Raw genomic sequence first — 15,544 nt, 5'->3', positions numbered from 1 at the left:
CTTCAGTTTCCCACCACAACCTGACATAGATATGGAATAGCGTGGGGAGAGTGGAGCCTTGTGGAGCTTAATCTCTGTCACCCTGTCCTCCTTGTGGCCTGTGCCTGCCTCTTGTTCTCTGCAGAAGTGGTAACTGCTTCGGGGCAGGACCTGTCCCTTCTGAGACTGTGCAGCACCCAGGATACTTGGGGCAGGAGCTTCTACAGGCTGTCACAGCACAACCATCATGTATCAACCTCTGCCAGTAAGAGCTCTGCAAACACAGCTGCCCATTGCAGCCTTCTGGGCATGGTCAGTGTGTGAAAGACAGGGCTGAAGCCCACATCATTCACAGCCATCTCCTGCTGGCCTCTTGGCTGACTGGGAGGAACCAGCAGCAGCCTATGGCTGATGTTTGAGTGTTACATAATTTGGGTTTGCAGAGGACATGCAGTTGCTTCTGGATTAACATGAAAAGCCCTTTCCCCTTTTAAAAGGGTGGAGAGGGGGAGCAATCGCTTACTGGAACAAATTACCAGTGAGATGTATTTCCTGAGGTCCCTAAAATGAGTTAGGAATATGCCATCCTGACTTAGAGAAACCCCAAATTAGAAAGGCATCACAGGGAGCAACATGCTGGAGTCATACACTCCTTTGGTTCCACAGATCACACTGTGCTTCTTTCATGGTGACCTGCCCAGTGAGGCTTGAGCTCCTGCTATAGGCAGGGCTCCCCAGCTGACCTTCTCCCTCCCGTGCCTCCATGCGCAGCAGAGACTTGCACGTTAGCTTCTCATTGCTGAATTTCTCAGAGGTTTAAACTACCATTCATGCCCTCCCCCACCCTGGCTCCCTGTGATCCATCAGGAAAAGGGATGGAAATTCCCCCAAGTTCCAGCGCCTCATGGGAGAGGTGAATGTGGGGCTGACAGGAGCATCCCAGCTTTAACTTCCTCACTTTGCTTGATCCCCAGCCCCTGGTCCTGATCTTCGTGTCATCTCTTTTCCCATTTATCCTACTTCCCATGGTTCCCTCTGTCCCCTGGGGTCCCTCCATCCAAAAAGGTGTTTATTTTCTTTTTGAAACCTTGTGAGGCTCTTCTGAATTTTCTGCTGTACTCAGCTTGCATTTCTTTAGCAATGGGGAGAAAACCCTTTGGCAGAAATAGATTGCAGCAGCTTGTCTCCTTTTTTGTTTTCAGCTATACGGGATTTGGTGTGTTGCTCATGTTTTGTGAACACAGCAAGTCATTTCTGCTGCCTAGTTAGCAACCCTCAGGAAGAATCTTGTCTGTCTGTGTGCCTTGTAATCCACTGGGTGACTAGATGCAAGGTTGGTGCCTGTCTGTACAGTGTAGCTCTTAAACAGTCAACTTTTATCCAGCCTCAACTATACCAAAGCCTGGTGCACCTGATCTTTCATGGTATAGGTTATTGTAACCAGGTCATGCTGCAGGGACAGCCATGATGCCCCCTAATGGCCACACAATCTGCACTCTGCTTTGCCTCTAGGGTACCCTCCCCTGCTTTCCTGCCATGCCTTGATGTACTTGTTGGAGCCAAAGGGAGGCTGCCTCAGGGGCCTAGAGCAAGGCTCAATCTGTCTAACAGCTAGCAGGTCCCTCCTGGACACTGCTGGCCTCCGTCCTGCTCTTAAGCTGAAGTAGGCACTCTCACTCATGCCAGGTGTACCTGTAGCCTTAAGGGCTAGTCATGGCTCCAGCCACTCCTTACACTACACCTATGCTTCACAGGTGTCACTACCTCACTCAGGTGGGACTCTTGTTTCCCAAAGTCACCAGGACACCTCAGACTTTTACTCCCTTGTTGAGGCTTTGGCCTTTCCAGCTTCTGCCCGTCTGTTTTCGCTGCTCCCTTAACCAAGGCCCTCTGTTCTGGACCTGGGCTCTGAGCTCCATCCCTTATCTTGGTTATTTTAATGCTGGGCCCCCTAGCCCTGTCTCCACCCTGCTGTGGGCCCTCTGGTCCCAGCGTGGGCCTTGAGTCTGACCTGTGGCAGGGCTTAAGGCAGTCACATGCCCCTCTGGCACTAATGGGACCTCCAAACTGTCGCGCCCCTAACACCGGCGCACCCTTGACCTGCGAGCCTGGGTCGGCACAGCTGGCTTGGCACGAGGAGGGGGATTTATGACCGGGCAGGTAGGTGATAACGGTGAGCAGGAGTCAGTATGATTTAAACACAGCGTGGTGGTTACACAGAAAAGTTTTATTTTACTTATGCTACTGATGTGCTGCAGTGTAGGCAGAGGAGTTGATTTATTCAAGTACAGCATGCAGATATCATGTTACCCAGCATTTACAGGGTGGGTAAGAGAGTTGCTTGTTACAGATTCCGAGTGATTCACATAAGCCGTTGCAGCCTGCAGATTACCAGGAGCTCTTGATAAGAAAGATAACACCAGAGATGGAGAGATAGACGGGCCGGCAAGACGGGGATACGCCAGAAAAAAAAAAAAACGTAGGCGAATAGATAACATTCGTTGTGCACAATCTGTTCTTCTTGAGTGTATACACAGTTCTCCGTTCTCTGCTTTGGGCGGAAGTTCTTTCAAAGTTATATTGGGCAAAGGTGACCAATTACCATACACTAATTATGAATAATTAACGAGTTGGCACTTGTGCTCTTTTTGTTTGCTCAGGTTTCAGAAAAAAGGGGGGTTATTTTTATTTGGGTGGTACTGGTCCTGTTTGGTCATAGGATGGCACACATAGTATATTTAATTTTACAACTTTACTGAAGTCAGCTCATCTCGTTACTATAGGTACTTTATGTTTCGTGCTGGGCCGTCAAGGTCAGTTTCTCTCTCGTATGAGATGCTCAAGTAATTAGAAATGAGGCACAGACAGGGGTGTGTATATGCAGCACTGTTAATACAGAGGGATAAATTACAACCATAGAGTTTGTTGTGTTAGCTTCTGACCCTTTGCCATCTGACCTTTTGCCATCGGCATCTGAAATCAAAGACTTTGATCTTTGACACAAACCATCCTCAATCCCTTTCACAAACCACCCATAAACTATAACAAAAGAATAAGCTCTCTGGCTATAACACCACTTAATCCACTCTGGGTCCAAACGCAAACAGTGGCTGCCTGTCTGCACCACTAGGCAACCCCTTATGCTGGGTCCCATTCCTTTGCAAAGCAGCACCATTATGTTTGCCTAGCCATTATGTTTGCCTAAGGTAGCACGGGTGCCAGCTAGGCGCTGTCCTGGCCCTTCCTTCCACTGCAGCCTCTAGACTGGGCTCCCTGCTCTGGCTCAGGCCCTGGGTTTATATGTCTGGAAGCCATGCCCCATTGGTTATGTGGCTCCCTGAGCTGCCACAGGTGTTTGCTGAGTAAGCTCACTGACTAGCCTTCTGTGCAGCTGACTGCTGCTGGTCTCACTGTTGCAGCAGGGCCTGTGCTTCCCAAGAAGGGTTCTGCCCTGCTGGGTTATTGCAGAGTAGCCAGTTCTGAGATAGGCACCCCTAGCCTCTGCCTCTTCCCCAGACTGGCTGTATTTGTAGCCAGCTCTGCTTCAAGTAACAGGAGCCTTCTGGCTCTCTGTCACTGTCATAAACCTAATTTCCTGGGATTAGGAAACCACTTCTCTGGGAAAATGTTTACTTTACAGGGATTTGTGCACCTTCCCCTGAAGTTAGAGGGCTAGATTGATCGCTGCTCACAGCTGAACAACTGTTTCTGGGTTGTGTTGGGTGAGGGCCTCCTTAGACGTGGACATCGCAGAAGAAACCCTGTTTAGGAGGAATTTGAATGCAGTTGTGGCGGGGGCCTGTGCAGTCTAGTTGCAAAAGATGTATGAGAAACCTTGCCAATGACACAGGGTAGAAGGGGCAGAAGAAAAGGGGGCACAGGGGCTGCAATTACTGGTAGAATGAGGGAGAATATTATAAAACTGGAATCTGAAACAGGGTTGGATGGGCCTGTGTTGGCCTTGAAGACAAAGATGAGAATTTTAATCAGATGGGCTGTGTCTGGAAGAACAAAAAGGGGGTTGAAGAGCATCAGATAGTGAAGTGGTCTGATAGGGCAAAGAGATCTAATAGTTGCTCTTTGGACAGCCTCAGAAGAAACCATGAGGGTTACAGGGAGGCCAGGGATGAAGAGCTTAAAAGCGCAAGTTTGCAAGTCATGCACACATGGCCCCTGTACATAGTCTGCCTGGGCCATCCAGGTTTTCACCTTGCTGTAGCCTTGTAGAGACTTTCCAGAATAGATGTTGTTGTTTCTTCCTTAAGTTTTTCACTTGCTGGAGTATTTGTGAAAAGGTGTGTTGTAGCTACAAGAACTTTCCTATTAATCTAACAATAAATAGGACACCGCTGTATATAACTTGCTAAATTAACTTCCCTCATAATTCCAAAAGACACCAAACAGAATCAAAGCTCAATTTTACTGGGTACTGTGTTCACTCTTTTCCTCTCTTTGTGAGTTATATTTGTGAGTATGGTTTCTGCCTCCAATAACTTGCAATGTAAGGTTATTCTGTATTTAGATAATCTGTTTCTGTTAGTCTGAATCAGTTTATCACTCAATTCTTGCCAGTCACTTAAAGCGGGGAAATTCTTTCACTGTTTAAACTTACTTTTGTTGCTTCATTCATCTGACTGCGTTATCTGTTTTTCTCAGGGTCTCTAAAAAGCCTCGGGAGATGAAAGGCAAAAATAGTAAAAAGATTTCCCTGAAGTATACAGCAGCCAGACTGCATGAAAAGGGAGTTCTGCTGGAGATTGAAGACCTGCAAGCCAACCAGTGAGTACCTGTTAACCTGCGAATGTAGTGTGCTTAAAGCCGTCCTGCAGTCACTGTGAGGGAAGAGGGTGGTCTCATTCCTTCCTGTTGTACTTGTTCTGAACACCTGGTCAGAGGCTCTGAACAGAGTGGCCCAGCACCTCTTTAGCCTGTGCTGACTGTCTGCAGGCTGCTCTGAAATAGTGAAACTCTGACATGTGGCTGGGTGTTTGTAGACTATGGGGACATTATGACCTCCTAGTCTGACCCCATGCATATCATGGTCCAAGAGGGCTTTACGTGGGCATCCTCTGCATCAGTATATAAGGACATTCAGTGTTGAAGTAAAGATTCCACATTAAGGAGAATCTACCTCATCACCAGGTAAGCTTGTACCGATTGGCTAATCACCCTCACCGTTAAAAATTGGTGTATATTTCTGACCTCTTCCCAGCCTCTGGGAGCCATTTGAATCCCGTTGTGCCTTTTCCTGGTAGATTGATGAACTTTCTGGTATCGGAGTTCCTACCCAGCTGGATGGCAGTGTCACTCAGGGTACATTATATGGCTTGTTGGTCTGGGCCAGAGTACCCCACTCAGCAGTATGGGGTGATTCCATGTTACTGTCTCTGAGGCAGAGACAAGGTCTGGCAGACATAACACAAATTGTGTTTCTTTTCCCTAGGGAAGATTCTTAAGCTCTGCTGTTCTTTCTGACCTCTCCATAGTCTCATTAGGTGCAGAATGTGAGCATCCAGAATCAGAGCAAAGATAGGATCTGTTCGGAACTTTAACTCTGAACCTTCTCCACTTCATTAAAATTGCATGTAAAATAATACATTTCTGTTTTTTTGTGATCCCTTGTAGGTTTAAAAATGTGATATTTGAAATCAATCCAACAGAGGAAGTAGGAGACTTTGAGGTAAAAGCAAAATTCATGGGCGTTCAGATGGAAACATTCATGCTACATTATCAGGTAAGGGGGTCTTCCTATCTAATGCTGAGCACCAGTGGTGTGTAATCTGTGATCTATGCAGGCTGCATGTAGCCAACCCAGATCTTTTTTTGCAGGTTTCTGTAGTTGCTTTCTGGAAGCTAAGATTTCACAAAAGTATTTCTGTCCCTTCTGGGTGTGAGGAAATGCTTCTGAAAGCTGCTTAGTGCTATGCAATTTTAGTGAGCATGCAGCCTGGTGAGAGCCTTGAGGGAAAGAAAACTGCCCTCTTCCATCCAAGACCAGTTTATAGGCGGTACCAGCAAAGGCTATTTCTGCATCACAGTCATAGAAGTGGGGCTGGAAGGGACCTCCAGAGGTCACATCTAGTCCAACCCCCTGCCTGAGGGCAGGATCATCCCTATCCAAACCATCCCAGACTACCATAATCTAAACCAGGGGCAATTATTTTGGGCAGAGGGCCACTTACTGTGGGATGCTCCATCTGCCTCAGCATTTGTGAACCACACCTCGTATGTATATATGTAGAAGAAATATTTAAAGCTGTGTCTGTGGCCAAATCGCTGATTCTCTGAATCGGAATCGAATCTTCGGATTTGGATTTGGCCAGATCAAATCAGGACAGTGATCCAAATCAGCGATCGAATACGCATTGTCCCGATTCGGGCCGAATCTGAATCGAATACGCACACCCCTACTGTCCAACCTCTTTGTGAATACCTCCGGTGATGAAGAGCCTACAGTTTCCGTGGGCATCTATTTCAGTGCCTCATTATTCTCACAGTGAAGTTTTGCCATATATTCAATCCAAACTTACTTTGCTGCAACTTCAAGCTATTGGTTCATGTCCTTCTCCCTGTACCGAGACAGAAAAGGGGCTTTCCCTCTTCTTTTTGGCAGCCCTTCAAGTTGAATCTTCGCCAGCAAATCAGTATGGATTTGTTTGTCCAGTATTGCCTGGTACTGCAGGAGTTTGTCCTAGGGAAGGCATGTTTGGTCAAGGCTGGATGTCTCCCTTGATGGTGGTTGTGCTTTTTTAAAATTTTCTTGCCCCTTTGTATGCTTTTCTCCGTGTAGTAAATCAGCTGTTTGGTTTAGAGAAGCTGCTGTGATTACAGATAGTAGAACAGCTCCCAGCCCTTCTGGACAGCTTCCTTTGCCCTGAATGCCAGTTCTGGGGCCCAGGTTTTCTTGGTGGGCATTGTCACCTAGAGGTGTTCTCAGTGTTGGCCCAATGCCCAGCACAGCTGGAGTGAGAGACAGCAGTGTGGAGCTTTGTGCTTCATGAAATGCTGTAATGTCTGCTGCAGCCTCCGATTGTTGGTGCTTTCTGGGAAAATTGAAGTGAACTCCGTCTTTGAGGAGCAAAAGGACTAGGGCTGTTTCAAGCCCCTTCAGCCGAGTCTGGTGGTTTGTCTGGCATCACTTGCCTTGAGAGGCATCTTGGCTTTGAAGAACAAAGTGGTGGCTCTGATTAGCACGGAGGACAGTGGTCTCATCTGATTGACTGCCAGTGTTGAGAGACATCTTAGTTTTGAAGGCCTACTTGCCAAAATGGCCTTGAAGCTTGAGGGCTACTGACTGGGTTTGCGACTTGGAGTCTGTTGGTTTCCTTATGTTAAGAACCTTCCTTTCTCTCTAAGCCAGAGGGAGAAGCAAAAGCAATGTGGTGTGGTCCCTCGCTTCTGTGTGACTTGATTTTCAGTTTCCTAACAAATCTTCAGGCTTGAGAGAGTGAGCGGCACAGGGGGTATTTGTTTGCTCCATCACTATCTTGTCACAGTACTCTTCAACATTGGAAATAGTGAGGTGTATCATTAGCAAGCTTGTCCCTGGGAGAGACCAGTACATCTGAGTCAGCATTTTCCATTTGACCCTTGTTGGGGAGCGCTGGTTGGTCACCTTCTTTGAAAATCGCTCCCCAAGGTCTTGTATCTTGTGGCTGTGAGATGTGATTGAAGGAGAGAGGGTGGGGAATGCCATCAAAGGGCTCTGAGAATTTCATAGGGAATGCAAAGCACAAAGAGGCTGAAGCTGAGCATCCGGATTGACTTGGGTCTTTGAAGTCACGTTAGATGTTTGAGAGTTGAAAGAAAAGGATATCATTTTCATTTAAATACCCATATTAATACAAGTATCAGGAAATGGAGATTGGTGGTGCTGATTGCTTGTAGTTTGTCATGAAAGTCCATCAGTACACCTTTGTCATGAATCTTTCAAGCTCAAGTCTTAGACCCACAGTGGATATGAATCCTTTAGAAACCAGCTTTGTACTTGTCTTCTAAATTGCCTCTTTCCTCTTGGGTCCCATGGTTTCTTCACTAATCAACGTGTTCTTTTTGTTCAGGATCTTTTGCAGCTCCAGTATGAAGGTGTTGCAGTCATGAAGCTGTTCAACAGAGCAAAAGTTAACGTCAACCTTCTCATCTTCCTTCTGAACAAGAAGTTCTATGGGAAGTAACCGGTATGTCCCAGAACATCTGTGGCAGGGATGCATGGAAGAACTGCGCAGCTCTTAATGGCCTCTCTCACCTGTCAGAAGCAAGCACATATTGTATCTTAAGAGACTTTATATTAATGTACCCCTTTTGCCCAACTACAACTATATCATTTCAGGAAGCAGGACTAGAATCTCAGTGAATCAGTCGTTCTGACTGGGTACATAGAGGTTTTGTGCATCTCATTGCTATGATCTTTCCCTCTCTTTTTTTTTCCAGACCCCTTGACAAGCAGTTCATTTAGAATGTGTTTTGGTGGCACTGGGGAATTAAACATTTGCTAGAATATACATTGGGCTTATGGGTGTTTTCTTTGCTTAAACATGTGGATGGCAAGGCTTGGAGGAGGAGAAAGCTGGCACTAGGAAATCACTGGTTCTGCTTTGTTGGCTAGAAGCAGATCAGGATTACTATTTATATTGAGACTCCCCCACTGTCAGTTCTGGTACAGAAATGAATGACTTTAAAAGCAGTTAAAGTCCAGGTTGCCTGGACCATTGTCACCATTTGGTGGTAGTGACTATTGGCATTGGATTATTGCAGCAGTCTGAGAAAGTGACATATGTGGTTGCTGAATTACTACTATATAGAATATCATAGCCATGTAGAATATCACTGCTGATCCCTTTTTCTTCATCCTTTGTTTCTCTTAAAGGCGCCTTACTAATTTTCAAATTGTGCCTGTAGTAGAGGACATGGGGGATGCATGTACTGATGCCTGAAGATGAAAAGAAGCCTTTTGAGGCAAGACCAGTTTATTTTATAGTATTGCTTCATAAGCCTTTAGATTAATATAAAAAAACTCTCAAGTTTGCGCAGTAATCCATTTATTAATACCTGATGCCATAAACACTAGGCTCTATCTTCAGACTTGCCAAAGGGAATTCATGATGTCTTAAATAGTTCTGGGCTGTTAAATATGTACATTTTATCAAGTAAACCTTTCCTTCATTGCTTAGATATTCCTGCCCCATTAGGGCTATACTGCTATAGATAATGGAAATGCAAAGAGCAACAAAAATGAATTCTGACATTACCATAACTTGGGCATAACAGTTTGTTCCTAGATAAAAGTGTTTGCTCCAGAAAAGCTGTATGTTTTTAAATATCTTTAAAAAAAATCTGTGTCCCCAAACTACTGCTTAAAATAAAGTCTCTATCCTTAAACCTTCTCTTGTGCTAAGCTGTGTTTTCAGTTGAATTGGCTTGTTTTCAGTCTGTATCAGATCATACCTTTCTAAGCAGGGGGAGTGGGGTGTTAACACAAGGACAGTTCTTAACATCAGATAACTGTTGCAAGCTTCAGGAATAGCTGAATATTTTGCTTCCTTAATCTTTTCAAGAACCAAATAGGTTTCAGTTTTGTGACAGTCCCTGCCATGATGGAAGGCGTCCTGAACAATTATCTTGACCCAAGCAGGGTCCCATATTGCAAGAAGAATAAAAGACACGTAACTTCCCTTTGGTATGTAAAACAGACCAGAGCCAGGAAGGTTCAGATTAGGGAAATTCTGCCCTGAGAGGGGAAAACCTGAAAATAAGAATTACTTCCCACCGATAGCATCCGAGTGGGACAGAAACAGCATAAAAGTATTAATGTGGATGCACCTGTCTGTGTCCCCATTGCTGTTTAGTTGAAGAGGTTTTAAATATAACAGACCTTTCTAGATAGAGATACTAAAGATAACAGGGGGACTGTCTCATGTTCGTCAGGAAAATTAAACGGTCCCTGGGACCAGTTGAGCCACAGATGTTACGAGTGCAAACGTAAGTGCAGCTTCCCGCTGTAACTGAGAATCCTTTGCAGAAAGCAGTTTCAGTTGCAACCGTCCCCTGGACCAAACAGAAGTTCACTGTTCCTCCCAGAGGGGAGGGGCATCTAGCTGCTAGATGCCTGGTTTCCCTAAGCAACAGCCCCATCATCATCCCAGCCTATCCCTGTTTTCAGAATGGGAAGGGAGTAGAGGGAGCTGTTTTTAGGGGTTCCCCAGCCAGCACTGGAGTGTGGGGTGGGTGAATTGGAGCCCTTCCGCACGCACACACCTCGAGGCAGGGGGTTGGGGTTCCAGTACATCTTCCCTGCCCTCCAGCGTGGGCTGAAGAAACCCCAGATGAAAGTCCCTCCGCTGCCTTTCCATTCTGAAAACAGCTCGAGACTGGCAGGCAGCACAGACACCAGGTGTAGAGGATGCTATTTTGAAATATCTTAACCTAACCCCTCCTGCAGTGTGGGGTCTGATTTTCACCCAATCAGCCATTTTTGAAGCAATCTGCAACCATGCACTTGTCTTTGGTCATGGCTATAGACCGTTTTCTGTGGCCAGGTAGAGCGAAAATTGCTACTTCTGTCTGTGCCCTAAATCTTGTTCACTTAGAAAGGGATATGTTTTTAATATCTGTAAGGCCTCTTCACACCATAATGCAGTGTGGAGCCAAGGACCAGATAATGAGAGATGGTAGTGCCACCGTTCTCATATTATTGTCATACCCACATGGAAAAGCACACGTCTTGAATTAGTGGTAACAGCAGGGGCCAACCTTCCTGACAGGTACGCCCCTGCACCTTCCCTGAACACCACTCTGATCCCTTCCCTAATTTGCTGCTGAGCTTTCTTCTGTTCCCTACCTTCTGCTCCCTGGTCAAGCTGTTACTCTGCTTTGTTCCCATTCTGCGCTTTCTGCTTACTCCAATGCTCCACTTTCTAGTCCCTACCCTGATTGCCACAATGCTGCTTTCCCCTTCTGCAGTCTGCTGCAGGTCACTCTCACAGGCTGTCCATGCTACGTGGCTTTCTGTGCCACAGGTTGGCCTCCCCTGAGTTATAAGAATAGCCCAGTCTGATTTGAAATATGTTTTGGTGCATGTTGACAGGAAAAAATGGTTTGAAAAAGTGGGAGATCTTTATGGGTGAAAGTCAACAAATTAAAATTGAATAACTGTGTGAAACTTGGGTAGGAGATCAGAAAACACAGGAACTCTGACAGAAAGGTCCAGTCTCAGCACTGGAATTTTCTCTTTGCTTCTAATTTATTGGTAAGTTTACTTTTATTTTTGTACCTTATCCACTTCCTGATCATTGTTGTATTTACCCGGGAAGTAATTCCTTAAAAACTACTAGATGGCGTATCTTACTGTTTGCACACAGAATTTGCCCCCTCTCGTTGACATAAAAGACCTTTTGTTGACATCTGAATGTCTTTCTGTTGTTTGTTGCCTGCTCTAGTATGTGGGGAAAATGCATGATGTAGCGTGTCCATGTTAAACATAGGACTTTGCTCTTTAGTGATACCCCTAATGTTATAGGACCATAATTAATAAACGTATTGCGAAGCAAACACACCTTGCAGCTCTCGCACTTCCCTGACCTCAAGTAAACAAGAAGAGTAATTGTCTTCACTTAGGGACAAGACTGTGACCTCATGATGACCAGCATAATATCTGAATCATACGGGCCATGGTAAGAAAAGGGCTATTAACCATTTCTTCCCCTAGCAGGTACGAGCCAGGTCTCATCGGCATTCCTGGGCTGATTCAACATCCGACCCGCTTCTTAGGCAGAACTTTGTAGGCACCAGGTCTCCGTTCCACAGTGGCTCCAACATACTCCCCCTCCCCTGTGGGAGTTCTACTTTTCTCATTGCACCTTTCTTGAACAATGTTGTAGTAAAATGAGGACACAAATAGCCGGTGCCATCAGGATCCACAAACTGGTGGTGGTGGGCTCAAGTGAAATCCCTGCATGGGAGGAGGAAGTCCTGGTCACTTGTGGTTGGTGGATGTTGAAAGTGTGTTTACCTGCCCTGCTAAATTTGGGATTTGTGGTCTGGGGTTTATGGCCCTCTTGCAGTGTTACAGGGGCCAGCAAGCAGTTTACAGCCCCTGAGACTTGACTGCTATTCTCAAGGAGGCCAGGCCAGCCAGACTTGGCAATACTAGGGGTGGGTGATACCAGGAGCCAGCACATTATGGGGGGTGGAGTTCCCTCCCTGTGTTTCTGTTGGCCTCTCTTTAGTGCGAGTCAGCTGAATTCCTTGGGTAAGGGAGAGTTTTGTTTTGTTCTAAGGCAGGAACCAGAAAAAGCAGCAGCACAATTGCTGGCAGTCATTCTGCCAAAACCAATGCCAGTGCTAGCTCCTCCTCTGTCTGTGCAGGCTCTGTCCAACTGGGGCTTCTCACCATGGGTGGTTCCACTCAGTCCCTGCTCTTGCTTTGTAGGAACCACAGCGTGCATGTTTCTGACAAAGACAGGAGTGCATCTGGTGTGAAAGGTTCCTATTGATGGATTGTTTTACAAAATGGGTAAAAGAGCTACAGGAGATGGTGGCTGGGCTGAAAATGGGTAAAGGAGCTACAGGAGATGATGGCTGGGCTGAAAAACATCAATGTAGACTACTTAAAGATATGACACAAGCCCATCTCCAAGACTGGAAGAGATGAGGAGGCTAGAAGCCAGGAGCTGGTTGCTTGCAGCAGCAGAATAGCCCCTGGCTGAACCCTTATCAGGGTGAAGAGTTACGGAGTGGGCATCTACTCCACTGGGGGCAGAGATGAAACAACACTGTAAAGGTGGGAGGGCTGAGGCTACTGCTCTCAAAAATAAGCAACTCCCAAAAGGTATGGAGGCATCAACCCTAAACCAGTCATGCCAGGTGGTCGTCTGCCTGCCAGGCTTGATCCAAGATGTTACAGAGATTGTCAGGACTCCCCTTATCAACAGAGTATAGGCCCAAGCAGCAGATGTTTGGGCACTAATGATACTGCCAGCAGCAGCTCAGAGAATAGTTCTGCCTCCAACCTGAAGGAGCCTTGGGTTGATGTTGGACTCATTTTCCACCCCACGGCTATTGCAGGTGACTGCACTCTTTCCTTCCTTGGGATGTGCAGCATGCACCTCTTCCCCTGCCAAACCCCTCACCACAGCATGGGTACTTTCTACATTGGTGCAGTTGTTGGTGGATCTATGTACACAGCTGTCCCAGGGGGACAGGGCATTGCCTTGAATAGGGGACTTGGAAAGGGATGGGGTCTTCAGTGTTGGAGCTGCAGTCAGGAGGGCGATGGCAGCATTGTCAACACTCAGGGCCACGTGGAGCTTTAGTGGTCCACAGCCACTTGCCGCTCACCCCCACCCCAGCACACGCAGTGCACATAGTGTTAAAGGGGGGGTTCAAAGGGTGGGTGCACTGACATCAGTGCTGTCTGTGCCATATGGCCCTTCTGAGCCAATCAACCTTAAGATGTATGCACCCTCAGGAGGCTAGGGGTGACCCCCAATTCAATTCTGTCCTTTCCTCCCAGCCTTTTGTTTGAATTTCCAGACCCCTTATTTTCCCTGCCCCCTTCTCTGTGTGTCTGAGCAGGCCGGCAGGGGCACAACCGACAAGTTATCCAGTAGAGCTATCCTCCTCCCCTGCCACTTCTTCTCTGCCTTCCCCATGTTCCTACTTCCAATGATACTTGCCACTCAGCTGAGTCAAGATAAACCAGAAATCCTGTTAACCAGAAGTGTTGACTTCATGAAGGTAGCCAAAAAAGCCTGTACAGATATTCTGAGAAATGCAGCCAGCTTCCATAAAGCAGCCTGCTCCAAACTGGCTGCATCTACACATGCAATTAATACAAAGCAGTTAACTCTGATGCCCCCCAGTTCATTTCTCCTGGGTGTACCATTTAAGTGTGTGCCTGGGACTGGTCAGAGCAGTCCCAGCTGGCAGAGGACCTGGGGGGTCAGCCTGCCACCCCAGGACTGCTCCTGCATGGCTCAATGTGCTTTAGGGGGGCTAGCTGGGGAATGGAAGTGCTCCAGTGCAGGGTTAGCTGCAGCCCCTGCACTGAAGCACTCTTGTGACCTAGCCAGCCACATCGGTGCCTACACGTGCGGTCCTGAGAAGTGGGAAAAAAAAAAATTCTGCTGTGGAGTTAATTAGTTTCCTGTGGCCTAGTAGGGGCGCACATGTAGATGCAAGACATTTACTGCAGAGCTAATTAGTCATGTGAGGTAAGTCTTGTGTAAATGTGCTCACAGTACCATGTTTCTCTGCTGGAGTAAGAGTAAGTCCTTTACTGCTTTGACACGCATGTTCCACGCTTTACAAAACTTATGGCGTTGCTGCACACAAAGGTTTCCCTTTGTTAAGCTCAGTGGAAACTAAGAGAATAACAACAACTGAAGCAGATCTTAAAGTAGAGACAGTGACAACACCTGCATCCAGGTAAGTCCTTTGGCCTAAGCACGCGCTAGTGGCGGAAGGTTTCTGCACATCGGATGGGCTGCAAGGAAAGAAAACTTTGGTCTTTTCTGTTGATTCTCAAAACGTGCTGCAGCCCTGCTCCTGCCGCGGCACGGTCTGTGGGCGGCACCAGCCCCTCTCCCAGTGCCTGCACACCTCAGCCTCTCCTCACTCCTCTGTGTCTTCCTCGGGGGCGGCGGGGGCCTCCGAGGCTCTTGCCGCCTCTGCAGCTCTGGCCTTCCGCAGCCGCTCAGCGTGGGTGATGGTCATGGGGTGCAGCGGGAAGAACCCAGCCAGACCTGCAAGAGCAAGGCCAGGTGGGTGCTGCAGCCAGGGCACTGCGGGGCTGGTCCGAGCCCCAGCCCCGGCCCCTTGCCCGCCTTACCCAGCAGCTTCTCGGCAGGCCGGGAGATGTGCGCGCCGGCGCCGAGCCAGTGGCGCAGCCGCTCCACGTTGATGCCCACGATCTTCTCGCCGTGCGCGTTGGGCAGCGGGTCGTAGCAGCCCAGCTGCTCCAGGAAGGGCCCGTCGCGCGCCCGCCAGTTGTGCGCCGCCACGAGCAGGAGGAACGGCCGGTTGGCGCAGCCGCGCAGCGCCAGGCGGATCACCACGCGGGCACGGCGCGGCATCGCCCGCAGCACCCGCCCTGCGGGCACGGCGCGTTAGCGGAGGGAGAGGCGGGGCCGCGGCCGGAGCCGGGGGAAGGGGGGGGCTCACTCACCCAGCTGCACCATGGCGGCTCCCGGCGGCACCGCAGCGAGCGCCCAAGGACGGGACGGGATCGGCCTCCGGCAACCGACTCCGCGCTGTCTCCCGCGCTCGCCGATGGCGTCACACGCGCGGGTGGTTGTGGGCGCGCCGCTTGCGTCGCGGCGCCGCGCCCGGCCGCGGGGGCGGGGCGGGGAAGGTGCTCGGCGCTGCTCGCGGGAACGCGGCGGCGGGGGCGGGGCGGTCCTGGGGGGCAGCCGTCCATGAGGCTGAAGTTGGTTCCTTATTCCTGGTGCCTTTTTGAAAGCGAATCTAGACCCAATCAACACTTGCTATTAATGAATAACTTCTCCCATCCTACACGGGGAGAAGTTCATTAGCTACACATCTCCTAATTAGCATGTCAAATAATATC

At 48.3% G+C, this 15,544-nt stretch overlaps 2 protein-coding genes across 3 annotated transcripts in view; one reads left to right on the top strand and one right to left on the bottom strand.

The window, feature by feature from the left end:
• IQGAP1 (IQ motif containing GTPase activating protein 1) overlaps positions 1-9,357 on the top strand; it is a 149,798-nt gene extending 140,441 nt beyond the window's left edge. The window contains exons 36-38 of the mRNA XM_090029158.1: positions 4,636-4,758; positions 5,605-5,713; positions 8,040-9,357. Coding sequence (XP_089885284.1) covers positions 4,636-4,758; positions 5,605-5,713; positions 8,040-8,153 — 346 coding nt within the window. The 3' untranslated portion in view covers positions 8,154-9,357. The remainder of the gene's footprint in view (positions 1-4,635; positions 4,759-5,604; positions 5,714-8,039) is intronic.
• A 4,866-nt stretch (positions 9,358-14,223) lies between these two features.
• MRPS16 (mitochondrial ribosomal protein S16) lies at positions 14,224-15,290 on the bottom strand. Of its 2 annotated transcripts, XM_090029177.1 has the most exons (4): positions 15,143-15,290; positions 14,807-15,067; positions 14,578-14,720; positions 14,224-14,461 (listed from the first exon to the last, which is right to left on the bottom strand). In XM_090029177.1, exons 1-3 carry the CDS (start codon positions 15,153-15,155, stop codon positions 14,590-14,592), a joined length of 405 nt encoding a protein of 134 aa, XP_089885303.1. In that variant the 5' UTR covers positions 15,156-15,290; the 3' UTR covers positions 14,224-14,461; positions 14,578-14,589. The 2 variants fall into 2 exon arrangements, with proteins under 2 accessions (XP_089885303.1, XP_089885302.1); XM_090029176.1 differs by having other exon boundaries at positions 14,224-14,720.
• Positions 15,291-15,544: the final 254 nt, after the last annotated feature.

The sequence above is a fragment of the Crocodylus siamensis genome, chromosome 15 (genome assembly GCF_052110815.1).
Source record: "Crocodylus siamensis isolate JL-2025a chromosome 15, ASM5211081v1, whole genome shotgun sequence".
Taxonomy (NCBI): Eukaryota; Metazoa; Chordata; order Crocodylia; family Crocodylidae; genus Crocodylus; species Crocodylus siamensis.
The sequence above is the reverse complement of the archived record's forward strand: the minus strand, read 5'-3'. Positions and strand labels throughout refer to the sequence as shown.

Excerpts from the sequence above, each read along its gene's own strand:
- MRPS16 (XM_090029176.1), bottom strand. Across the intron at positions 14,721-14,806 it reads GCCTGCCGAGAAGCTGCTGG|GTCTGGCTGGGTTCTTCCCG; the intron begins GTAAGGCGGGCA and ends TTGCTCTTGCAG.